The sequence below is a fragment of the Anoplopoma fimbria genome, chromosome 23 (genome assembly GCF_027596085.1).
Source record: "Anoplopoma fimbria isolate UVic2021 breed Golden Eagle Sablefish chromosome 23, Afim_UVic_2022, whole genome shotgun sequence".
NCBI lineage: Eukaryota > Metazoa > Chordata > Actinopteri > Perciformes > Anoplopomatidae > Anoplopoma > Anoplopoma fimbria.
Genome location: NC_072471.1, coordinates 19,666,624 through 19,691,300, shown reverse-complemented (window position 1 = coordinate 19,691,300; position 24,677 = coordinate 19,666,624). Strand labels below are relative to the sequence as shown.

General features: G+C 40.0%; 1 protein-coding gene across 1 annotated transcript in view; it reads left to right on the top strand.

The window, feature by feature from the left end:
- large1 (LARGE xylosyl- and glucuronyltransferase 1) overlaps positions 1-24,677 on the top strand; it is a 99,546-nt gene that overhangs the window by 10,805 nt on the left and 64,064 nt on the right. Inside the window, exon 2 of the mRNA XM_054624986.1 lies at positions 11,814-12,000. Within this exon, the coding sequence (XP_054480961.1) occupies positions 11,895-12,000 (106 nt within the window). The 5' untranslated portion in view covers positions 11,814-11,894. The remainder of the gene's footprint in view (positions 1-11,813; positions 12,001-24,677) is intronic.

Genomic DNA, 24,677 nt, shown 5'->3' with positions numbered 1-24,677 from the left:
TCGGCCCACTGTGTATTTGAGTTTGACACCCCTGCCCTAAAGGATGAATCCTGAAAACTGATAATTGGATCCATTATTTTTTCCACATAAATTTGATGTGACACTACAAGCTCCACAGACGTACATGTCCACAACACTTGGATTCTGCCGTGAGAACACTATTTAACTGGCTTCCAAAATGAATTCCCTGATCGCTTCAGAGTACTAATGCAGTAATTAGCTCAGTCTGCCACTGAAATATCAGTAAACCTTAACATTTCTTTATCTCCAACTGTGATTCATTGAGTAAACAAAATGTTTCAGTGAATTACCCACTGATTACAGATGTAATTGGTTATTCATTATTTCCCATTGATTGACTTTGATTCATTCTAATTAGCTAGACATTCCATTCTGAGTTGCCACTGTGCTGCTCTTCAGTGGCTCCGTGTAGTGGTGATCTGTGGATATTAAGATGAAGGCCATAACTACGGTGGGCACGAGGGTCAAAACACAACATCATTTCACAAAACAGAACAGCAACAACACAACTTTAAAGTGAGAGTCAAACCAGAAGGTGTAGAGTTGTGAGAGCAGACCCAGGCGTGGGTTGGAGGGCGCTGTGTGTCTCTGACCTCACACTGAGGATACAGACGTGTTTGTTCAGGCCATGATTATCACAGTATGTTGCTCTGACTTGCACTTGTTGAAACTTCAATGTTTTCCTCCCCTCAGTTGCCAATACTTATTATTTACATATTTTGAGTACATTTACTCAAATATTGTACTGAAGTACACATTTAAGTATAATTGAGAGGTACTCGTACTTTACTTAGTAGTATTAACAATCACTGCTACTTTATACTTCTACTCCATTACACATGCACTTTTTACTCCACTGCATATTATAATATAATTACATATTTTAAAGCTTTAATCACTAGTTAGTTAGTTTATTTATATTTGAATCACTATATAATACATCATTATAGGTTAAGACATCCAGCAGTGTATTGTAGTAAGGGGTTCAAATTAGCTCCAGCTTTACCAGTGCAACATTAAAGTGATGGATTGAACCATCCTGCATAATAAACATTTTTACCCATGGTACAGTAGCAGTTGGACCCAATTCAAACAAAAAAGTGTCATCAGTATCAAACCCCACAAGGATACAGACAGTCAGATTACATCTTACCCGTGGTTACTTTTTTAACACACAGATTTATAATTTAGTGAAGAAAGGTGGCATTAAACAGTCAAATAAAAAAACTCCAATTCATCCAAATACTTTTGTACGTTTACTAGAGTACGTTTTTGAATGAAGGACTGTTACTTGTAACAACATATTTCTACAGTGTAGTATTTTTAGGCCTACTTTTACTCATTTGAAAGATCTGAATACTTCTTTCACCGCTGCTTATTTTCCAGTTCACCTTAATGACTTCACAAGAAAAACCCGTCTTGCTCCCTCACTTCACTATCTCCCCCTCTGTCTCCCATCCTGAAGCTGTCTTTTGGTTTTGACTGCTTTTCTGAAAGATTTATGACTTAACAGTTTTTGCATTTTTTTTAATCTGTAGGTCTATAGTGTACATGCGGTGCATTTAACATCCCCTTCGACCATGCTGTCTCTGGGACACAAAACAACAACGTCACTCAGAGGGTGGAGGGGAGACCTCTGGCTATTAGGTGTGAACGAAAAAGGAAACGGTTATGCTCATGAACTGTTTGGGCTCAGTAAGTAAGTGTATTGCCCAAGGACACGTCGACATGGACTGGAGGATCCATAGGGCACCATAGGGGCATAAAGCTTTGTTTATACTCTACGAGCTACGAACACACACAAAGGCATTAAGGCTCAATGTTCTGTATGGTCAAGACGCAAGAAAACAACAAGTGCAACCGGCAAAACGCCATAAACCAACCTCCTCAATGTAAACCGTAAGCTCATGTCTCATATTCATTGACTACTTTATTGCCTGTATACAAGCCCTGTAAAAAAAGATGTAAACTATTTATGACGGTCACGTTTGAAAAGCTCTGATTGTGCATGCCTAGTTAAAAAAAGTCAGCGGTGCACGACCAGGCAACGTACACACCTTCGCTCATGAAGCGCAGGTTGTGATCATGTCACCACGGGGAACTCCTTTCAGCAAAGGACACGGTTCTGATACCAGCATGGATCTGCCATGGATAGACCTGGGCCTCATCATGGAGGGAGGGGAAGTTCTTGGTGGCTGCGTCTGTAAAACAAAAATTGGGGGTTAGTTCTAAATCTTTGCAGATGGGTTCAGTCTGACCAGGTTTTAAAAATAGTTATTGCCCAGGTTCAGGTCTCAGTTTTGAGGCCACCCAGAGCTTTAACTTTGACAAGAAAGACGGAAGTCTGACTCAAGTCCCAAGTCTGCAGCTCTGAGGGTCTGATGTCTGTTCTTAAGAGGATTGTTTTTTGGCATCCAGCATGAAAAGTATAGGCCTTGTTTAAACAAAATAAATGGTTCCTATTTTTCAAAGGTCATGTCATGCTGTCATACAAATCGAAATCCATTCATTCCCATTGTATCGGTTTGGTGGCAGCAGTCTCGGAGGCAGAGATCTTAAAACTTCACCAAATAAATCTGGCTAGATATGACGCACAGTAGCCCTGCTATAAAAGCACTGCAATGAAATGTGCAAAGCTCACAATGTTCTATTTAGTCTTGAGACACTCAGAGGTGTTGATTTAGCTGTGGTATTGTTGAAATTGTGGTACATTGTGTTGTTGGCCAGTGATTGGATTGCATTGTACTATACTGTAATTTATCCAACCCATGTGTGAGAGTAAATAACATAAGAGAGGAAGAGGGAAGAGGGTCATAATCGTTAATGTTTGAATTGAACGACGATTGTTTGGCCTGTTCTTTATGTTTGTTTAACATTTGTACCAAACCACAAAGCTCCAGTATATCTCCCGGGAACAGAGAAACCAGCAGGATGTTTGCCTCCATAAAAGGGTTCCTGTTAAGCAGAGGATGAAGGGGAGAGGCTTTACAAACAGACAGGGAAGATCCATCTGTGTGTGCTTATGTTTCTTAGCACTGCCTGATGGCGTCTGACAGAGGAGATCAACAATACTAGTGCTACTTATTCCTTCAAATTTCCACATGAATCCAAAATACATTGGTGGATGAAAAGAAGATTTCATTGCTTCCATTTGAATTTCAAATACATGGTTGCCAACTTTGGTTACCTGGCTGGGGTGAGATTTTGATGACTCGATGAACACATATGACTATTACATAATCAGATAAAATAGTGCATATGAACGAAACAAAAGTATCGACAGTAGCTCATATTGTGGATTACAGTACAATCTCTGAAAGTGATTTTAAAAGTCAGTGGTGAGTTCTTTTTGTTCTTTGAAAACCACTTAGTGAAGTGGTTTTGGGGTCTCATCGCATATTTTAAAGGTGCTCAATATGTATTTCAGGGCATTTCTATGTCATCCACAAGGCTCTGAACATGGCGAAAAAAAGTTTTTCTGAATCAGAATCTGAAACGGTTTATTGCCTAGCACGTTACACACATACAGGGAATATGGCTTGGGGGATTGGTGTGTAACAATAAACAGTGCAATAGTAAAAGACATCATTTCAAAATTTCAAATGAAAATTTGATCAACAAACAAATAAAATGAAGAGTACGTTAAAACAAGTATGTTATTAAAATGTCAAATGTAGTACAGTTGTAGACTTGACATTTTTTCTTGACTGTAGTCAGTTAGCGTCCCGGGGCTTTGTTGATGAGTCCAACTGCACACGAGAAACTGAGAACCCATTTCATTTTACCGCAGCAGGTCTAACATTCTGCCCTGCTGACTGCAGGTCAAAGGCGGCAGCAAAGCCAGTTCTGGGTCTGGGTCAGCTGGAGTCTGGGCTGAAGGACTTTAAGATGGACCTTTACGGTTTAGTCTGATTTTGCATGAAATCTGGCCAAGTGGCACTAGTGGTAATATAAAACAATATACACATAGACAATCTACTCGCTGACGGTCTCATTTACTGATGTAGGTCGTATAGAAGCATCTGTATTAAACTGAGACGGTTTCATAACCAGTTAAAAGTTCCTCACGGCAACTTTATGTAAGCTGTAAAAGAAGCCATTCAAATAACCAACCAACAATATGAAAGTGTTGGACTCTCCCTGTATCAACGGTGCTACTTGTCTTTGGAAAACCACAAAGACCCTGCAGCCAGAGGGAGACGAGGAAGGAAAGGAATCACCATGAAGATGAATGTTTCAGCAGGATGGGGTCTTTTTTCTCTGCTTAGCCTCCAGCTGCGACTTGGCCATGATTAATTGCTTCATAGGTCTGTGTCCCTCCCAATTTAACAGTGGTTCATCTCAAAGCTGAAATGTCAAAAGTGTAGCTGGAAGATCAGTGATCGCAAACACTCGACTCAGAGAACGGCCTGTCACTGCTACGAGTGAGGATCACGCCCAGACAGTGATTAAAGGGAGACGGAGAGGATGCTCTGAGTTCAAATTGCTTACAAACAATTTATTTTTGAGTGCATTCTTAGAGAATAGATTGGACTCCATCATGACATAAGCTTGACATATCCTAAATTGAATTTTAATGTGGAAAAGAACATTACCAGGGTTCTTTTCTATCTTTCAAAGAGAAGGACGTCACATATTATGCGAAAAATCTTAGATTTTGGCCAAGTGAAATCAATCTGGTGCACTTTGACAGCAAAATGAAGAGGTTTGATCTATGAAGAACGTTCTGCTCTTGTAAACAAATCATGAACACGTCACAGACTCTAGAACCCATCTCTGCCGTGTTGTCCTGATAACATGGGGACAGGTCCTACACCAATCATTACAACGCTAGTCGGGTTACTTCTGGTACGTTATTAGAGAGGTGGAGAGTTGTTATAGGCAGATACTGTAGAAGGTTGGCATTTGAATTGGAGATAATAAAAAGATTTAACTGAACATAGTTTGGGCGTATTTCACAATCTTCCATCATCAACATTCTTTTGGCAAATGGTTCGATTGTTTCTATCTCTTAACCTGTCTGACTTTTTGCTAGTTGTTTAGCTGCTTTCCCAGATCTCAGCAATTAACTTGGTGCATACCACCTTAATATCCCGGCTCCTACTGTCCACATGTCCAAGTGTCCATGGGCGAGACTCTGAACCCCATGTTGCTCCTGGCTCTTTACAGCAGCCACTTCTCCTGATGCAGAGGATGGGTTAAAGGCAGAGGTCACATTTCATGGATGTACCTGTATGTATATGACTTCTGTAATAAAGTTTAGGTTAACTCGCTGCTGAGGATTTCTGTGAATCTTCAGTACTAAACAAGGCTCCTCATTAACGCTTGCCCGGGCAAGTAAATTCTGTGTTTGACTCCGATGCTTCATGCAGTTGTCTGATCGGGAAAGTAAAAAATACATGTGATCTTTATAACCGATATTCATTCAAAATATGGGATCGTGAGATTGCCATTAATGCTTTCTAGTTGCCGCTCCCTCATAATGCTACATTTTGAACAACAGATCTGATGAAACCTGCAAAGTGATTTAACGTTAACGTAGCCCCCTTTATTGCCAGCTGTTAGCAGCCTGTGGCAGCAAAGTCCTGCTTGGATAAGTAACGGAGCTAACAGCATAGCAACATCTGGGATCAACTAACTTAATCAGACACATAATGTTAGGCCTCTTATATTGGAATTCATTCCCATGTTTTCTGCTCAGAGTAATCATAATGACCGACAGCCCAGAGTCTCTCCGTAGAACAGTCCTGCTTGGAGCTAACTGCTAATGTATGGAGGCTCCATTCAGTTGCATTATGGTGCATTCAAGCTCCAAACTTGAATATTGAGAAACTTGAATAAATGCAGTTGTTTTCACAGCAATATAAAATACATACTAGAGATTGGCTATAAGCTGTTTAACTCCATAACACTAGCTCTAAGCAGCTTAAAATACTTCATTAAACTACTAATGCCACCCTCAAGTTTTTTATTGAAGTCGATATTTAAAGAAAAATACAATCATTTATTTCCTCAATCATTTGAATGATGTGTTGTTATGCTAATAACCAATTTAGATGACAGAAACAAAGTTAAAGGATAACATTTAGAACTTGTGATTGTTCAAATCTGTGTTCATTTTGTCTATATTTTCATTTGGCTCTTCTACGAGCCCTGCTGAATGTCTTTCTGATTTTCTAAAGCTCCAGTGACACACATGCTGTAGAGCCTCCTTAGCATGGTACTGCACTGGCGCCTCCCTACTATAACAGACTACTAATGAGTGGACAGCTATGGTAACATCATGAAATGGTAGCCAACTCCCCATGCACAATCAATACATGTCCTCCTCTGCGTGGGTAAGGCCCAGTACACTCCGTCCTCCTGTCAGGATAACGTGGATGCTTTTGACCCGTGGCCACTCTTGATTATCACGTGGAGAATCCCCCTGTCTGCTGCCTCCACAGAACAGAGGCTGCTCCTCATCTTCACACTCATACATACTCGCACTACGTGGCTGTAATACGCACACTCGGTGGGGCGCATTGTATTCTTATCACTTCCTGTTCCGGTCAGGTCTGAACGCTGATGGAAAGATGGGTCGGTTCTTTCTTTTTAACTGCTTCTCATGATCTTCTTTAGTCAACCTCCTTAACCCAAAGCCCACCGGCAGCTTTTCTTTCTGAATCACACCATTTGTCATAGCCAGAAATTGCAAAAAATTATTATTGTCAGATTTTCAACTTTCCGACGGTCCGTGACGACATCATGTGACAGGACGCTTCCTTCGAGAAAAGGAACCAAATCAGAGCAACGAGGAAGCCATGACTGACTCGGCTTTGACCGAGAGTCACAGAAACTACTTGAAACTTAGACTGAGCTGCAGACTGCTGGACACAGAGCAGAGAGGAGATGAGCATGCTGGGAAAATATGAATAGCTTAATAAATATCAAACTTATTTAATTTAATCAAATTTATTTCCAATATTGATAACACTTTGAAAGAATGAATGATGCATAGAATCAATTGTTTTCCCATTTTTGTAAAATAGATCAATTAAATTGTACTTTTCACCTCGGTCACATGATAATTAATTGAAACTCGATATTGTGTCGGAAGGGCTTCCAAAAACATACTGATCCCAAGAAAAAAACTTCCATGCTCAAGTATATTCCCTCCCATTTTGGAGTTATTGTCTAAAGAAACTGGAGGATGATAGCTATAAGGCAAAAGTTGTTGTGAAAATGTTATGAGTGTTGGAAACACGATCCAGTTCATTATCAAAATATATCACTGCTGTTAAGTATATGGATAAGTAATTAGCAGGAAGACCGGAAGGGACGAAAACAAAGATTTTAAATTTTTCCTTATGACAGCTATAGGAGCTAAGGGAACAGTGATATAGAACAAAGCACTGAGTCAATGTATTTACTGTTTATTACACCACTAATGAGACAACAATTCGCTAACTAGCGTAGCCTGCGGTCCAGAGACGGGCCTTCTGTTTGAAGTGTCTGTTCTGTCCTGTGGGTGTATGTGCTCCTCTGTTGTGTTTGTTACAATGGTGCTGACTGACCCGGCAGTAGTGCTGGCCGGTATGAACAAAATATGTGTCACGGTATTTATTTTAAATCTGTTGGTTTCATGGCAAATCAACGTGTTTTTTTTGTACATAGGTTTTTGGTTGCTTATTGTTTAGCCAGGAGTAAATAGAATATATATAGTATTTTTTTTAATTTATTTTGCGGTGAAAGTATAATATCACATTACAAAAGTAAAAAGGATTCTCTTCTCAAAACAGAATTTTACCAATGTTCAGTCTGTGTGCCATGTCAGGGAATATATCTTAGGAGAGCAAAACATATTTAACAATCCAATTGTTTATTGGCTCCAAATAAGAATGGAAAAAGAGGTAAAGACCCACATGTGTTTTGGTAAGAGGAGGAGGCTGCCTCATAATGTGAATTTAAAGTGATTTATTTGTTAGTAGTTACAGCCATGCTGTTGTTTTAAGTTGTACCTGAACTGTACTGCTAAGCAACCTGGTTCCCAGCCATACTTTTGGAATTTTTCCCTTTTATTATTTTTTCACATATTTTACTGTTATTATTTCAATCTTTTTCATCACAGCCAATATGGGAATATCACACTTAAAATAATTTACAATTCTGAAAAAATTAAAGCTTTTTTCATCTTAACCAACATGAAGAAAGAGTAGACGCTGTTGGACCAGAACTGTATGTTGTCTTCTTTTCACGGCAAAAATTGACACAAAGATTTGCTAATGCTGCTATGCTGGCTGGAATAACTTTGTTTTTTTAGGGGGAAGATTACTTTCCTGGTAAGTCAGAGAAGACTACGGCTTCTAACAAAAACAATCACATCTCATTCTGAAAGACTAGGCCTGAAAAGTTTCAGCAAACCCTCCTCAAAACTGCACAGTGTGTTATAGTGATGACGGTTTTTCAAAGTTTATATTTCTCACTTAACAGGTTGGTTTTGGGCTGATGGGAGATGATATGTATTTGGCCCTCTGCATTGACCGACAGTTAAACATGCTGGGCCTTCATCATCAGCGCTCTTATGTTATCTATGAATGAAGGTAGCAGACAAAGGTCTCTGGACTATTGTAGTATTATTTGCATAGTACAGTATAGTTTTGAGTTTGAACTGTGGTAATGTACAAAGGTACCCAACATTAACAGTCTCTGTTTGAGATGTGCTATGGAAAAGAGCCTGCAGATGAAATGAGAACTAACCTCTGTAAATCTATCGTCTGAACATCTCCACTGCAGCGCAGTCCTTCACACACAACAATTCAATCAGACTCTCGGCATGTTTCCCCATGGCCTCTTTTTACCAATAAACCACTGCTCCCATCATCATCGCTCATCACTTTTAGTGTCAACACAAAGCAATTTACTATTGAGCTGTGGATATAGAATTCCTTATTGTTGGGCCACGAGGGAAGGCTCACCATCTCTAGTAATGACTGAACATTTGAAGCCAGGCCATGGATATCACATTACTTTTTGTAGTGGGCAAAATTAGAAAAGATTGGATGTGATTCATCTTCCTCTCTGATTATAAATGTTTGTGGGTTTCAGGGAGGACTGGGTCTTCTTTGGTGCAAGTTAAGTTTAAACATGGAGTACAATTAAGTCTTCTGCCAGGATCCCACTTTGTGCCAAGAAAGCTGTGGAGATCCTGTTAAGTGTTGAAAGAGAGGTCATGGCAATATCATTGAAATAAAGGTTATTAAACTGGATGGCCGGACAAGCCGTAGCTACATGAATTTAATTTAAACTGATGAATGTCCATTATATCTTCAGTTGACTCTAAAAGCACAGTGACAATAACAATTCAAGAAATGATGTCCTTCTGAGAGAGTATGATTCCCGCTGAATGAAATGAGTGGTTGGGCTGATTACCTGTATTAACAATCATTCCCTTCAGTCTGAGCTCCTGCAACCTCCTTTCTGCTACGTCCATAATGCCTTTCCTCCCTTACTCAGTGGTATGACACCTCTCTTGACTAGTGTAATAAATGTCTTCAGTTTAGAATTTGCAATGTAAATCACAGTATCCAGTGGAGAGCTAATATAGCACAGGGGTCAGAGGCTGAGGAGCCACTGAATGACTCATAATGCGCCTATCAAAGCGGTGGTTGTCGAACTCGAGAGACTAGTTTAATCTCCTTTAGCCTCATTTGACCTCCTCTCACACAGGCCGCAACAAAAAACTGTAGATTCAGTCTGCTCTGAGTTCATTAAGAGTGCTGGAAACCCGCTCCCTCTACTGCATTCTACTGGGTGGCACTGTGATAATTGGCATTCTGGTTTGTGAATGTGCCAGCCTCCACAGTGTCAGCTAGAGGTATTATGTGCCATCCCTGGGCAGTCTCTGGTGGAGATTAAAAATCGACTGAGGTCAACGGGGTAATTAGACAAATGTGGCTGCAACTGAAAGAGGATTTCGACTAATATCATATAATGAGACTGCTATACTCTCTGCCCTGAATCGCACTGGAAATTGACAAATTAGTTTAGGTCATCACGTCAGATTATAATGTGACTGCCTGATCATTCTCTTCAACTGGCAGGTGAAAAAAAGATTGAACTGCTTGCTGCTTGCAGTGTCTGACTTTAAATTTGATGTGGATGATTTAATGGGCTAGAAGAGTTTGCTCCATGGAGAATCGTTTTGATTGGTCATGTCTTTCCCCAAATCTGTTTTTGTGCAATTAGATGTCGGAGAACCAGCGTTTATTTTTTCATCAAGGCTATGCTTTGGTTAATATATATTACATCCTGTACAGCTGCATCCGCTGGTATAGGCCATGCTATATGAAAATGTCACTCTTCCAAACCAGTCTCAGTTCTTTAAATAGTTGTGAAATGAGTTACAGATTGGTATAATTTGAATTTTGCTAGCTAGTTGAATAACTTGGGTTAGGTTATACTAATGGTAATGAGTCGGGTCCATCATGTTGACTGTAACTGGTTTTAATAAAAGCGCTTTGTCTAGTTATTTATGACCACATTCAAAGCGCTTTTACATTACTAATCATTCACCCATTCAAACCCATTCATACATTGATGACAGGAGCAACGTATTAATGCAAGGTGCCACCTGACCATCAGGACCCTAACGTTAACATTCATACACACTCATACATGATGAGTGTTACGTTAACTGAGCCTGATGGGAGCAATTTGGGGTTAAGTGTCTTGCCCAAGGACACATCGACATGGACTGCCGGAGCCACCAAATATGGTGCCCCAACTAGAGTCGGGTCCATCCAGTGTATGAGCTTGAACTGGTTTGATTTCACGCAAAGCAGCCGGACCTATGTTTAGATAACAACATTATGACACATTCTGGTGAATAAAGTAGTAGCCTAAATCAGCAACCTGTGCGGGCGGTGCTAAATCTAACCTGTATTGCATTAGTAATAAGCAATCTGACAACGTGATTAACATAATCCGGTTTACAAACGGCTAACGGAGCCAATAGTGTCTGACAGGCCGTCTGCAGTTTATTGCCCAGCCGAGGCCGACAACAAAAAGGAGATTTCAACCGAGGTGGGACAAGGTGCATGGAAGTCGTTGTATATGACAAAGTGTATGTGTCTTTCAGGGGGACGGGATGAGACATGGCAGAGTTAGTCTCAAAGAAAACTCATAGTGCACTAATATGGCAACATTTTGGATTTGAAGCAGAAAAAAGTTGAATGATTGTTGTGAGGTAATAAAAACACAATGTGTCAGTTGTGCTGCTGCTTCACTCGCTGCCTTCTTCTTCTTTAGAGTTTATTGGCTACTGAGTCAAGTGAGACACCCTGTGGTGGCATTCGGTATACCGGTCCGATCTGGCGTTTGGCTTGATATCAATTGGGTGAAAATGTTCACACCAGCCCAACTCTAGCCCCAACTCTCTGCTAATAGATGTTTGTTAAAGACTTCTGCTAATCCTGGAAATCTGATGATTCATAGTTTCACATAAATAGGTCTCTCTCATGCTAATGCCCTTTCAGCAAAAAGGCTCCGTCACTCTGAGTTACATAGGGTGCTCTGACTCCAGTATAGCTGCTTCCATTTTTAATGGATGTCGATTTAAAGCCTACAATGAATAATTATTAACAGTATTACAGGATCTTGAGTTTATTATTCAAAATAGGTCTTTTGGCACAGGTGGTTCAGGTGTTTTTTTCCTTCACAGCAGCAGAAGCCATGCGTCGGCCTTCCATATAGGATGTGAAATGGCAGCACCTTCTCTAACATAGTTATTCCTTCTCTCCCCTCTCCTCTAGTGCCATGAATCAGCCTGGACAACAGCTGCTACCTACATAGAGGTCCCTTTACCTCTCTTCCCATTTGCTTTGGACCAGAGGATGCTGGGAATGTGTCGCGGGCGCAGGAAGTTCCTGGCGGCCTCTCTCGCCCTGCTCTTCATCCCAGCACTCACCTGGCTTTACCTGTCAGTCGGGAGCTTTCAGGGTAAGCACAGATCTCTGACGGCTATAGAGATTTTCTGGCTCTCGCTTCCTAAATCATTTACCATTTGAAAACTGGGTCTTTTTTTTAATTTGTCCCTTAAAGCGTAACTAAATGAAAAACATTGTATATGTGTATTTAGTAGTGTTGTTGATGGAAGCAGTAGACTAATGCTAGTTGCTAACATACAGCCATGCTTGTAGACTCAAATTCACAGAATTGTATTAGAGTTTATACTTTTTTCTGTCACCATTACAGACCGTTGAAGGCGCTCTTACCCAACCACAATCATAACAATAGTCAGCACGCTAGCTATTAGCGAAAGGGTATCGGTCATCATGAACGGTAGGTTAAAAACAGTCAAATCTGGCTATTTGTTAAAGTAAGGTAGTCCAAACCCAGCAGTTCATGTGTTGCTTTTTATGTGCTGTTATTGTAGCATAAAAATCATGGAATGAGCAAGCTAGCTAGCTAACCTGCTGGCCCCTAAATGAGTAAGACGAATTCACCAGATGTTGTCATTTGCTGTTAGCTTCATTTACAGTCCTTGGAAAAGAGAGGAGAGGCTTGTGCTGTGATTGTGACGCTTCACTGGTTAAGGAAATTACTTTATTTTATTATTTCATGTTCTAGAATCATTTGAACTTTCAGGGTAGAGGCCCTTACTCTGGGGTTTCTTTAATCTTTAACTGTGTTGGTGAAAACCAACCAGTTTATCCTTGTGCTGTCGGTCAATAAGTGGACACACTCACAGGTAGCAGTTAATGCAGCACAGTGTGCATGTTTTAGGTGTTTCACTATCCATCCAACACATGTTGTGTGGGGTGAGTGTTTATAACGCCACTTTGACCAGCTGATGCCCATGGGGCAGAATGTGCATGTGAAGCAGTGAGTGACAGCGGCGTTAGAGACTCCACGGCTCTGATTGGTTGTTTTCCTTCAGGCGTAGTGGAATCTTTCAAATGTCATAAGGAGAACAGATTATTTTACATATGTACAACTGTCAGGATAATGTGACAGCAAATATTATAAAAATCTGTTTTTATTCAACTGTAGCTTATAACTTACTTCTAACATTGGGTTTATTACAATAAGAATATTTAATATTTGTCCTCCACCACTAATTTGAGCCATATAGTGTAAGAAATAACACCTTGATCAATCTCTATTTAGTCAATAATAGACATAATTTAAAGAATGATTACTTGTTTCACTTTATACAATGCCTTAATATCAAACAGTCAATGTCCTGTAGACAAAGTCACCCTTTCCTCCTCTTTTTCTTCTGGAGGTGCTATATTAATGAACTACTGAGGCCTGTCCAAAGTTGATTACTTCCTTCAGACAATACAGTCGGGGGGTTCTTGGAGCTACTTTAATGACTTTGACTAGCAGGATTGAAACGCTGCAGTAGTGCCATTATTAATTATGATTAAATTGACAATTTTGACTTGGGGTCACAGTCACTGGAGACTGTGTATGTGAATAGGCTCCCATAATGCAAGAGCCACCAAAGTCTGCAAAGTAATTATTGGATTTGGCAGTAAATTCCTGTCGGTGGGGAGTAGCTCCTGGGAGTGTGATAAGTTGTGAAAGGACCTGGCTGCAGGGAGCATCAGCTGGAGGTGAGGCCTGAGTGAGTCAGACAGGAACAATGTGCCTCCACTGGCTCGGACTCTCCCTTCCACACTTCCTCTCCCCTCTCCATCTCTAACCCCATTCTGTTGCTCTGTCTCCCTCTCTTTCTCCTCTCTCTGCTGTGTTATCTGTTTGACAGAGTGAGAGCGATGGCCAGTCTCTGGAGTCCTTGGTGTGTGTCTGAATGAGCTGCCACATAGAGCAAACCTGCAGTCTTATCCAAAGGAAAATACACTGTAGGCCCTAAAAGTATGTTTACTTTTGTTGAAGTAATCCAGAAATAATTCAAATAAAAAAGAATATTCAGACATTGGAATTTATAGAAAATACTAAAATATCCAGAAAAAATAAAACTTAAAAGAAATAACAGCCAAAATAACAACAACAACAACAAATAATAATAATAATAATAATAATAATACGCCTCTTTCAACCTAAATGTGCATCCTCTACTCAATGCCTAAGTCTTTTAATGGTACGGAAAACCCCGATGTTTATTCTTGCATCATGTTGGCTATCATGTTAACAGAACTGTCAATATCGAGGGCAGCTAAACTGATTGAGATCATGTCTATGTATGATACAATGAGTCGATCATGTAAAAATGATGGAAGTCATATTCTAATATTTTACCATAAGTCATTAGCATATAAATGTTTAAGGTCATCTCCATATATTGTACGATAAGACGATAATGTATAAATGATTAAGGTCATGTCAATATATCGTACAATAAGATGATATAATAAAAATGATTAAGGTCATTTCCATATATGGTAAGAAAAGTGGATAACATAGAATATTTTGAGGTTATGTCCATATGTTTTACAATAATTAAAAAACTTAATTGTCATCAGAGGCCAATGCTGGAAGTGAACGTGAATGCTATTTTGGTACCAACTAAAATATGAATGTAGCTAGGCTAGGGGTTTGATAGTGTGTTATTAAATTAATAAAATGAGTTATTTATAGTCCGTTAGTAATTCGATTTATTATCACCTTTTTTTGGGCTCAACAGCCAGAGAAACTACAGTTTGTAGTGGCAGCATCATTACTGTTCTGACCAGTAACCTCAAAACCAGATGTGCAACAGAGGTCATGAAATCTTGATTAAATGTTTCTGACACATTGAAATAACAGGTGTAGCCTTTGTAATTTTATACCTTTTAATTGTATTTACCCAATAGTTGCTCCATATATTTGACATCCCTATGGTTAACTATTAGCTCTATTGATATGATATGCATAGCAGCTGAATCGTGAGATTTAGAGAAATGTAAGGTGAAACAGCTCTTTCCTCAAGAGAAAACCACCACAGACCCCTTGCATCCATGAAGTGATGTTACAGAGTGACTTCTTCCTGACAAAAGATCTTTGGCTGAAAGCTACAGAAGAAGCTGATGAGGGCCCCTGAGTTTAGATATCTTTCTCATACACATATTGGTCTTTTGATTGAAAACAATCTTTCTTGTCGATCAGGTTAGATGATTAACCCTACCTGACCAACACGATGTCACCCCTGAGCCACAGCCGCCAATATACAGTCTATAATGCCAATGTACTGAAAACTAAAGGAGGTTAATTATTGTAGTTTGAACCACTGATTTGGCCATTTACCAGCATGGTCAGCAGTTTTTATTTTAAAAATCACATTCCTTCTTAAAGTCATGTATCAATAAAGTCTGACCTAAGACATGGTACACAATTTTAAGATTAAGTGTGACAGATTTTTCTGATAAGAATAAATGTTCAAAAATCCACTCATTATAACTCTGAGCTTGCCTTAGAATCATCATGATTTCTTCAGTACCAAAGTAATCCAGTGGTAGCTGTCTGTGGTACATTGGTACACTACAAACATGAGCTGCTAATAGCTAATTCTTACTTTTAATGATGTATATTTAATAGGCCATAGTATAAACAAATATAGGCCAAAAAAAACTAACTGAATCCATCCCAATATTACAGTGTACTCTTTGTTTACACTCCCCAGGGCATCAGAACCTGATGGGGTGTTAGATAGGCTATTTTTAGATATGCCCAGTTAGAAGACCAATAAACATTTCCTCTGTGTCATAATCGCCCAACTTTAGTTTAATTACCCCTAAAGCCACCATGATGTCACTAACTCCAGTGGCACTGTCGAGACATTGTGAGTGAATGTGAACTATTGATTGCAAAATGTGTAAGCAGTATGAACTGATTGGTGGCAGTGAGCAGTGAATTCTACCGTCTGTCATTTAGAAATGTTTTTGCTATACAACGCATCCTTTAGGCTGTTAGACCCCTCAAAAACACAAGGCCCCTAATGCCCGACACGGAGACACATGCCAACAATTTATTTAAAATTTTCCTTCTCAAATATCATAAATACATCAGTTATTGTGAAAAACTACAGTACAGCCTTGCCTCACTTTCTGAAATGAGAAAAAGGTTATCTACACTTTGATTTCATCATGTCTGGATTATTGCTTGGCTTGTCACAGTTTCTCTCTGGTGTTAGTCTCCAGCACACCGCCAAATTCTGTTGCCAAATTTTGAATGTCTTCCCTTAAGTCAATGCTTTGACGTTTTTGGCTTTCCACTACAATTTTACTTTGGACATTGCCATGCTTGGTAATGACCACTCCGGCCCAGACTGTCTGACAAGGAATACATTAGTGAATGGATGAACCAATGAATTATTATTATTATATTCCTTTATTGATCCCCATGGGGGAAATTCGAGTGTTGCAGCAGCTCAACTACACAGACACAGACAATAAATACACATACTATACAACAAAATAAAGATAGAACAGAAATAAGAATAAAAATAAAAATGTACAGTATATCCACATGGGGGGCGCTGGTCAGCATGATGACAGACTGTGGTCTCCGCTGTTGTTGTACAGTCTGATGGCAGTGGGCACAAATGAGCGTCTGAAGCTTTGGTAGAATCTCCGATGGCTGAAAGAGCTGCCCAGCTGCCACAGTTCCTCATGGAGAGGGTGAGAATTGTCAGGATGGCCGAGTTTGGCTGAAAGAGCTCCAGACCCACCCAGCTGGCCACAGTTCATCTCCAGTCCTGATGGAGAGGGTGTAGAATGCCTTGAGCAGGATTGTCCAGGGATGGCAGTGTTGTGTGTCCAGTCCAGTTTTTGGCACCCCTTCATCCTTCCCTCCCTGAATCACCCACTGACTTGGTCCAGACAGGTGGTTGTTGCTGCACCCAGCTCCAGACTCCTCCTCGTTGTCCCTGGTGATACACCACAGAGCCAACTTTTGTGTGGCAGATAGGCGAACTGTAGTGGGTCCAGGAAAGCTGTAAGCTGGGTCCTCAGGTGCCGCAGAACCAGTCTCTCCAGGGTCTTCATGACGTGAATGAATAAATAATTATGTATTACTCTTGTGCATTTTGGAAAGCAAGTGTCTCTGATTAAGTGTCTCTGATTTGTCCCACTGTGCAACTATTGTCACTTTGCCATCCCATGGCCTGTTTATTACTTCATTACTTTGAGCCTTCCATCCAAATTTATTTGACTTCCCTTCAAAGCGGAGTTGAACTTGTGGGTCTTTCATATTCATAAGAAAAGAGAAGCCCAGTCCAGGGATTCTATTCCCTCTGAGTGTTCATATGTCCTCAGACCACCTATACTGAAACCATCAAAAAACTGATACAATGCCTATAAAAATGATGTTTCCCCCTTTTGTTGCTTTTATACATGAAATCATGGTCAATATAATTTGGCTTTTTTGACAAGAATTTGCAAAAAAAGCTTCTTTCATGTCAAAGTGAAAACAGATTTTGACAAACTAATGTCAATTAATTAAAAATATATAGTGTAAAATAAGTGTTTGCAAAAATATTCACCCCCTTTAAAGTGACTGACCTAATTCAACAGAGGTCCAGCTAGTTGATGCCAGCAGTGTCACAATTAGTGAAATGGAGATCACCTGAGTGCAGTTGATGTGTGTCAAGTGATTGTAGTATAAAAACACCTGTGTCTGGGAGGTCCAGTCTCTGGTTCATCAGTATTCCTGCTACAATTGCAGGAGGACAAAAGAACTCTCCAAGCAACTCAGAGAAAAGATTATTGAAAAGTATAAATCAGGAGATGGCTACAAAAAGATTTCCAACTCACTGGACATCCCACAGTTCAGTTAAATCCATCATTAAGAAATGGAAGGAGTATGGCACTTGTTTAAATCTGCCTAGAGCTGGCCGTCCTCACAAACTGAGTGACCGGGCAAGAAGAAGACTGGTGAGGGAGGCCACCAAGACACCTACACCACTCTGAAGGAGTTAAAAGCTTCAGTGGCTCAGATGGGAGAGACTGTACATACAACTCCTCCCTTTGTGGACTTTGTTTTACTTTATACTAGGTCACCTCCAGTTGCTCTGAGCGTCTACCAATGACATAGATGGCTTTACATTGTAGTTAGTGGAAAACTACTGTGTCTCATACAGACGCTAAAGGGCGCCTTGTGCATCGATGTAACAGTTGGTTCCGATGCATTTAACAAAATCCCTGTTTTATGGTATGGATTTTTTGTTTGTGAACAGTTGCTAAATGTTTGTGTGTATATGTGATTTGGCAGCTGTTGGTGTCAATGTCAGCAAAGTCTTTAACATGAGCCTGGAATTCTAGAGGAGAAGGCAGATTAAACAGGAATGGAAATATATTGGTCGGATGATGTTTTATTCATTCATAGTGCCACATGAAGGATATTTGTTCTAGATGTGCTACGGCACATAAAGTCGTGTAAAAAAGCTACATAGTTGTTACTGTCTTAAATGTTCTTGTTTCTATTTCAGTCACTTTCTAATTCCATCAGTCCTTGTACTTGTCCCTGTTCTCCCATAATTTAATCACCAGCTTCGGAGGGGCAGCACACTCCACTACTGTAATTTGAGTCATACAGAACATGACAGTTTCAGGTCTCTGTAACTTGATTTAGCTCTGGATCCTTCAGCTCTCTGTCTCACCACGAGGCTTTGTCTTCCAATAGAAACATTGGCTGCCAATCATCAGGATATGACAGTTGTTATCTTCTTCCATTGTCTCTGCCACATTGGTTTTGGCGTGAGAGGTGCAGGTCTCTTTAGTCTCTTTCCTTTAAGGGTTCATCTATGCTGGTCAGAATCAGGGAGATTTAGCGTGGAGCACCTGCTGGAAAAGCGCATTGTTGTGAAATGCACTCAGGTATGATGAAGGCCGAGAAGAGAAAACATTTCAAAGACTTGCTAACTTCATCATCGTCATCTTTTGCTGCAATCATGGCCTATGGTACTTACCATGACCACCATTTGCAGACTCCTAATTAAGATTGTGTCAGACTTCATACACAATACGAAAGTAACTCAAAATGGCAAACAAATATGGATGTCTTTTCCTAGTACCATGGTAGATTTTTTACATTTAACATAATTTCCATTGATCAATGAGTATAATTATTATTAATAACAAATAAATGTTTTCCAACAAATAAACCAAAGTACATCAAGAAAAAAGGGCTACAAGGTCAAGATGACTTAAGGAATTCAAAATGTTTTCCTTCTAGCAGCTGTGAAAGCACAATGACTCTTGTTATAGGTGTTAATTTAATGCTGCTGTCGATTGTCTTTACAACCTGAAGCCCAAAGGATGTCGTCTGAGCATTTTCATTGTTGTTACAGAACTTTACTGTAAATGAAACATGGGGCAGCTATTTTATTTCAGTATTGATTTGATGTTAGTTGCAGTCTGAACTAAGATCCAAAGCTATAAGCACAGTAAAGGGAAATGGCAATCCTAGGCCACATTCTGAAAGGAACCCAAAGTGTTTACAGCCAGATGACGAGTGTAGGAACTGCAGCACTTATCATAATGTAGTATCATAAATTCAACAGTTATATGGATTAAATTTAATTAATAAATAATCTCAAATCCTGCACAGGTCTGTACTGTATCAATTTTCTCTTCTGGCTGCTGTCGGAGGCTTTTTGGTTCCAGACTGGTCTTCAACAAGAGAAACCATCTGATCAGTCTGATTAAGGTCAGATGTTAGACTTCAGCGGTTAAGAACATTTTGCTGATATGACCTAAACATGTAGAGTACTGAATCCAGTGGGATGGAGTAGATGAGAAAATATGAAACACTTTGACTGCATTGTATGATTTGGGAAGAACAACATTTTTAGCTGTTGTTTTGAGAGAGATGAGAAGTTGAAATGGGCAAGATAAATTTCAGCTGGGATGTACAGAACCTGAGGTCCTACTAAAAAAGCAGTCTAGACTAAATATGATTCCTCAGGAGGTGACCAGCCAAACTGACTGAAACCTCCTAATTATTGACATTCTTCTCATGAATATGCAGGGGGTTGATGCAGAAAGCAAAGGAAAATATTGCTATTTTCCTAATAATTGGGACCTTTGTGTTCCTGGAATCTTTGTTATGTCACTGTTGAAAAGCTGCCAGTAAACTGTAATGCAAATGTTGCCCCAGATCACAGCAATATAGAGTTCAGAACTCCAGAGGAAGTGCTTATATGCATGACACGCTCAGTTAGATCAGTCAAGTAGTGCTTCATATCGTCTTTATTCCCTTAACCTTTGTGGTGAATTCACATCATCTTTAGAGGTTTCCTCTAAACGATATCTGCTGTTCCAGTCAATACTCTTCCCACAAGGTGCACACAGTGGTGGAGGTTTTTAGAGGGTATCACTTTGAACCACTGCTGTCATTGTGCTGTCTTTTGGTGTAATCAAACTAGAGCTTTGCTAAAGATTAAATCTGCTGGAGCAACTGACACTAAAGGGTCTTAATGCACCTGTAAGTTGTGTCATCGTGGTGATAAGAGTGTTTAAGGAAAAAGATAGGAGTTTAATAAAGCACATTGCAACAATACTGCCCCGAAAGAAAATTCTAATTTATACTTCTGATACATCAACAAAACAGTGCACTTGAAATACACCCTAAAAACTGTATATCCAAATATTTCTGCAAACAGTGTGGGGGCATGCTAAAAAAAAATAAAAAAAGCTTATTGCAATAAATCTTGCGTGAACAGAAAGATAAACTGGTGCTCCACCACTCATTAGAGGTCACTACTGCACAAGACATCCAAACATATGCAGCAGCAGTACAGTTAAGTAAAGTTGACTGATCGTGTACATGGAACACTGTGTCATGATGTCATGAAGCATAAATGAATAATACTGATGGGAGGTTTCAAACCTGTCATACAGATCACCATCCATCTAAACATCCCACAACAATCAAGGTCACTGATCCGACGGTTCATAAGCATGAGAGCATCCAGGTCGGTCATAGCATCAGTCAATGCCATCCGTCTGTCCTGACACACACACACACACACACACACACACACACACACACACACACACACACACACACACACACACACACACACACACACACACACGCACACACACACACACTGTTGTGCATCATTAAGGCTGTAAGGATCATCAATGAGGTTGATAGGTTAGTATATGTATGATACAATAGCAAATGAATTTGTGGAGCCAAAAAAATAATGTTCAGATGAAGACATTGTTCATAAAAATATTTATTCTAGCTTTATTAGGTGTGTTGCTAATTGTTAGAAAAATTAAGAATAAAAATTCCACCAATAAAACTGGAATTGATATGTCTTTAGTAAAAAAGACATATCAATGAAAACAGTTTGCAACTCCTGTAAAGTATGGAACTGGTCCTGTCAACAGAACTGGACATCCTAGAGAAATGGATTTATATCAAGTTATCACTCAATGTAAGTAAAACAAAGTTTAGAATATTTAAAAATCAATAATCAAGCAACAATTAGGATGAATTATGTTGAAATAGAAAGACCTTATGAAAATATATTTGTGGGTGGGATAATAATCACAATTTATGTTTGAATATACATAAATATTGTAGAACTAAAATGTCTAAAACCATTTTTTATTATTATGAAAAAACAAAGATATCATGAATGAGAAGTCACTATATATTCGGTTTGTTCTCTCATAGTTCCATACATGACCTACTGTGTGCAGGTAAACACATAGAAAACCAACACCAGTCACACTTATAAATGGATCAGGTTATTATGAACCAAAAAACAATATTTATAAACTCATGCTTTAAAAATGTTGTGATGCGGCCTCGGGGCGACTGGTTGCCCCGTCGCTCAGAGGTCCCTGCGGCCGATCCACCCGGTCACAGCTTTTTTCTGTCCTGGCCCCTCAGTGGTGGAATGAACTCCCCACTGACGTCAGGACAGCAGAGTCGCTGCCCATCTTTAGGCGCAGGCTGAAAACTCACCTCTTCAAGAAGTACTACCCTGAGCCTTCCTCGTAGCACTTATTGCATTCATATTAGTTGTTGCACTTACTGTAGTCGTATCAGTTCGCTGCACTTATTATTTGTATTTGTTTACTGCACTTATCCTATTCGTAGCAGTTTGTAGCACTTATTATATTCGTATTAGTCTGTTGCAATTATTGTTTTCGTAGTAATTTGCCTCTGCACTATACTTTTGCTCTGGCTTATGCTTTAAGATGCTTGTTTAAGAAAGGAGATGCACTTATGACTTCTGGTGACTAGTAGTTCTCTTGAATACCTATGTTGAATACACTTCCTGTAAGTCGCTTTGGATAAAAGCGTCTGCTAAATGACATGTAATGTAATGTAATGTAATGTAATGTGATCTAGTTGATCTAAAAACTGCACATATAATGTATAAAGATAATGTAACATAATAATGTGCTTCACATCTGTATCAAGAGGTTTTAGAAATAAGTATAAAGTTAAAGGGTATAGAAAACCTAAAAAGAATAGATGTTATCTGTCAAAGGGGTTCACTTGTGGAATGGATGGGGAATTAATTAATTAATTACTAGACTAGTTCACTTTGCAAATAAATAAAGTTCAAGAGTAATTTGGTAAACAAGAATAAAAGTGGGGTATGAATATTATAGTGTATGAAATGTTTGTGTTGTGTTTCTGTAGTGACTGAGTTGCTCAGTAGAAGGGTAGGTAGATATGCTTAAGCCTCGGCATACAGCTGGTTTTAGTCAGCATTCCTTTGTATTTTGTTTTGTGTTTGTTTTGTCCATTTAATCTAATGCCTTATTGTTTTTCAGTCTTTATTATGTGCATTCCTTTGTGAAAATTCATAATACGGACAGAAAGACATTATTACTACAACTCCTACTATGCTCTGACAATAGACTTTATTTAAAGATAATTGACTCATTGGTCGCCCATAAAACCCCCTCCTGCTCAAAGTTAGCCCTTTTATGACCTCATCAATCAATACTTTACTCCATGCTTTGGTCACACAGAGCTCCCTACAGAAATCCAAACATGATCCACTGGTTCTCCAGCAGCAGCAGATTGTATCTTCAAAGTCATTTTTTTAGATTTACTTGATGTCTCCTAGCTGCAGAATGAAAGGTTTCACAGCCTGAACTAGCACTGGTTTGAGCCTGAACAACCATTTTATAATTCTGGGCAGACAGTAAACATCTGTGTAACTATTCATGATTCTCAGATCACCAAACATTGTCTGAAACTCATTAAACCCGTCTTTCTGAATCTAACAATTTGTGTTACTTTTAAAAACCCTCAACTGCAGGTGTGTTAAGGTGTAAAGGAAGGCTAGGTGATAATAACCCCATTTGCACAATTTATCGCGTTGTCACTAGGAAGCCATTGAAAACATAGAACTCTTGGATAGAGATCAGGAAGCCAGTTTGATGCAGGAAACCCTATGAAGTTAGTGTGATGATGCAGTTTGATGCAGGAGGACCCTGAAGCCAGTTTGATGCAAGGACCCTACGAAGCCATTTGATGCAGGAGGACCCAGTTTGATGCAGGAGGACCCTACGAAGCCATTATGATGCAGGAGGACCCTATGAAGCCAGTTGATGATGCAGGAGGTGAAGCCAGTTTGATGCAGGAGGACCCTATGAAGCCAGTTTGATGATGCAGGAGGACCCTATAGCCAGTTTGATGAGGAGCCATTAGTTTGATGCAGGAGGACCCTATGAAGTTAGTGTGATGCAGGAGGACCCTCTGAAGTTAGTGTGATGCAGGAGGACCCTACAAAGTTAGTGTGATGCAGGAGGACCCTCTGAAGTTAGTGTGATGCAGGAGGACCCTATGAAGCCAGTTTGATGCAGGAGGACCCTACGAAGCCATTGTGATGCAGGAGGACCCTATGAAGCCAGTGTGATGCAGGAGGACCCTATGAAGTTAGTGTGATGCAGTTTGATGGAGGAGCCCCTATGAAGCCAGTTTGATGCAGACCCTTGAAGCCAGTTTGATGCAGGAGGACCCATTGTGATGCAGGAGGACCCTATGAAGCCAGTTTGATGCAGGAGGACCCTACGAAGCCAGTGTGATGCAGGAGGACCCTATGAAGCCAGTGTGATGCAGGAGGACCCTATGAAGCCAGTTTGATGCAGGAGGACCCTATGAAGCCAGTTTGATGCAGGAGGACCCTATGAAGCCAGTTTGATGCAGGAGGACCCTATGAAGCCAGTTTGATGCAGGAGGACCCTATGAAGTTAGTGTGATGCAGGAGGACCCTTTGAAGCCAGTTTGATGAAGGAGGACCTTATTAAGTCAGGCTGTGCCCTTTGTGTCTGTAAGGATGTTTTTTCCTCATGGTAATCTCCTCCCGCTCCAGTCTGGGGTTAGGTTTAGGGTTCTTTAGGGCTTTGCGATGCTAATCGCTCCGGCCACCTTATCGAAGCAATTAGACAAAATGGCGGCTGGCTTTTGTACTTCTGTGGAGGCCTCTCAAGCTGCCTGCCAGGGGAACAGATGTCATTGCATGATGGATGTGTTGCCACCTCCCACATATATCTGCTTCATTGAAATGGTGAGAGCTGATCACATAATTGAATGCACTTAGAGCATGGCTTCCAAACAGACATAAATCACTCAGCAAATAGCAGTGTGTCTGTAAGCTGCTCTTCACCTCTAGGAGCAGAGGAACATGAGCTCTTGTGTTCACTAAGTACATCTAGTCAGGGGCTGAAGTAGAATTCCTGAGTAGTTTA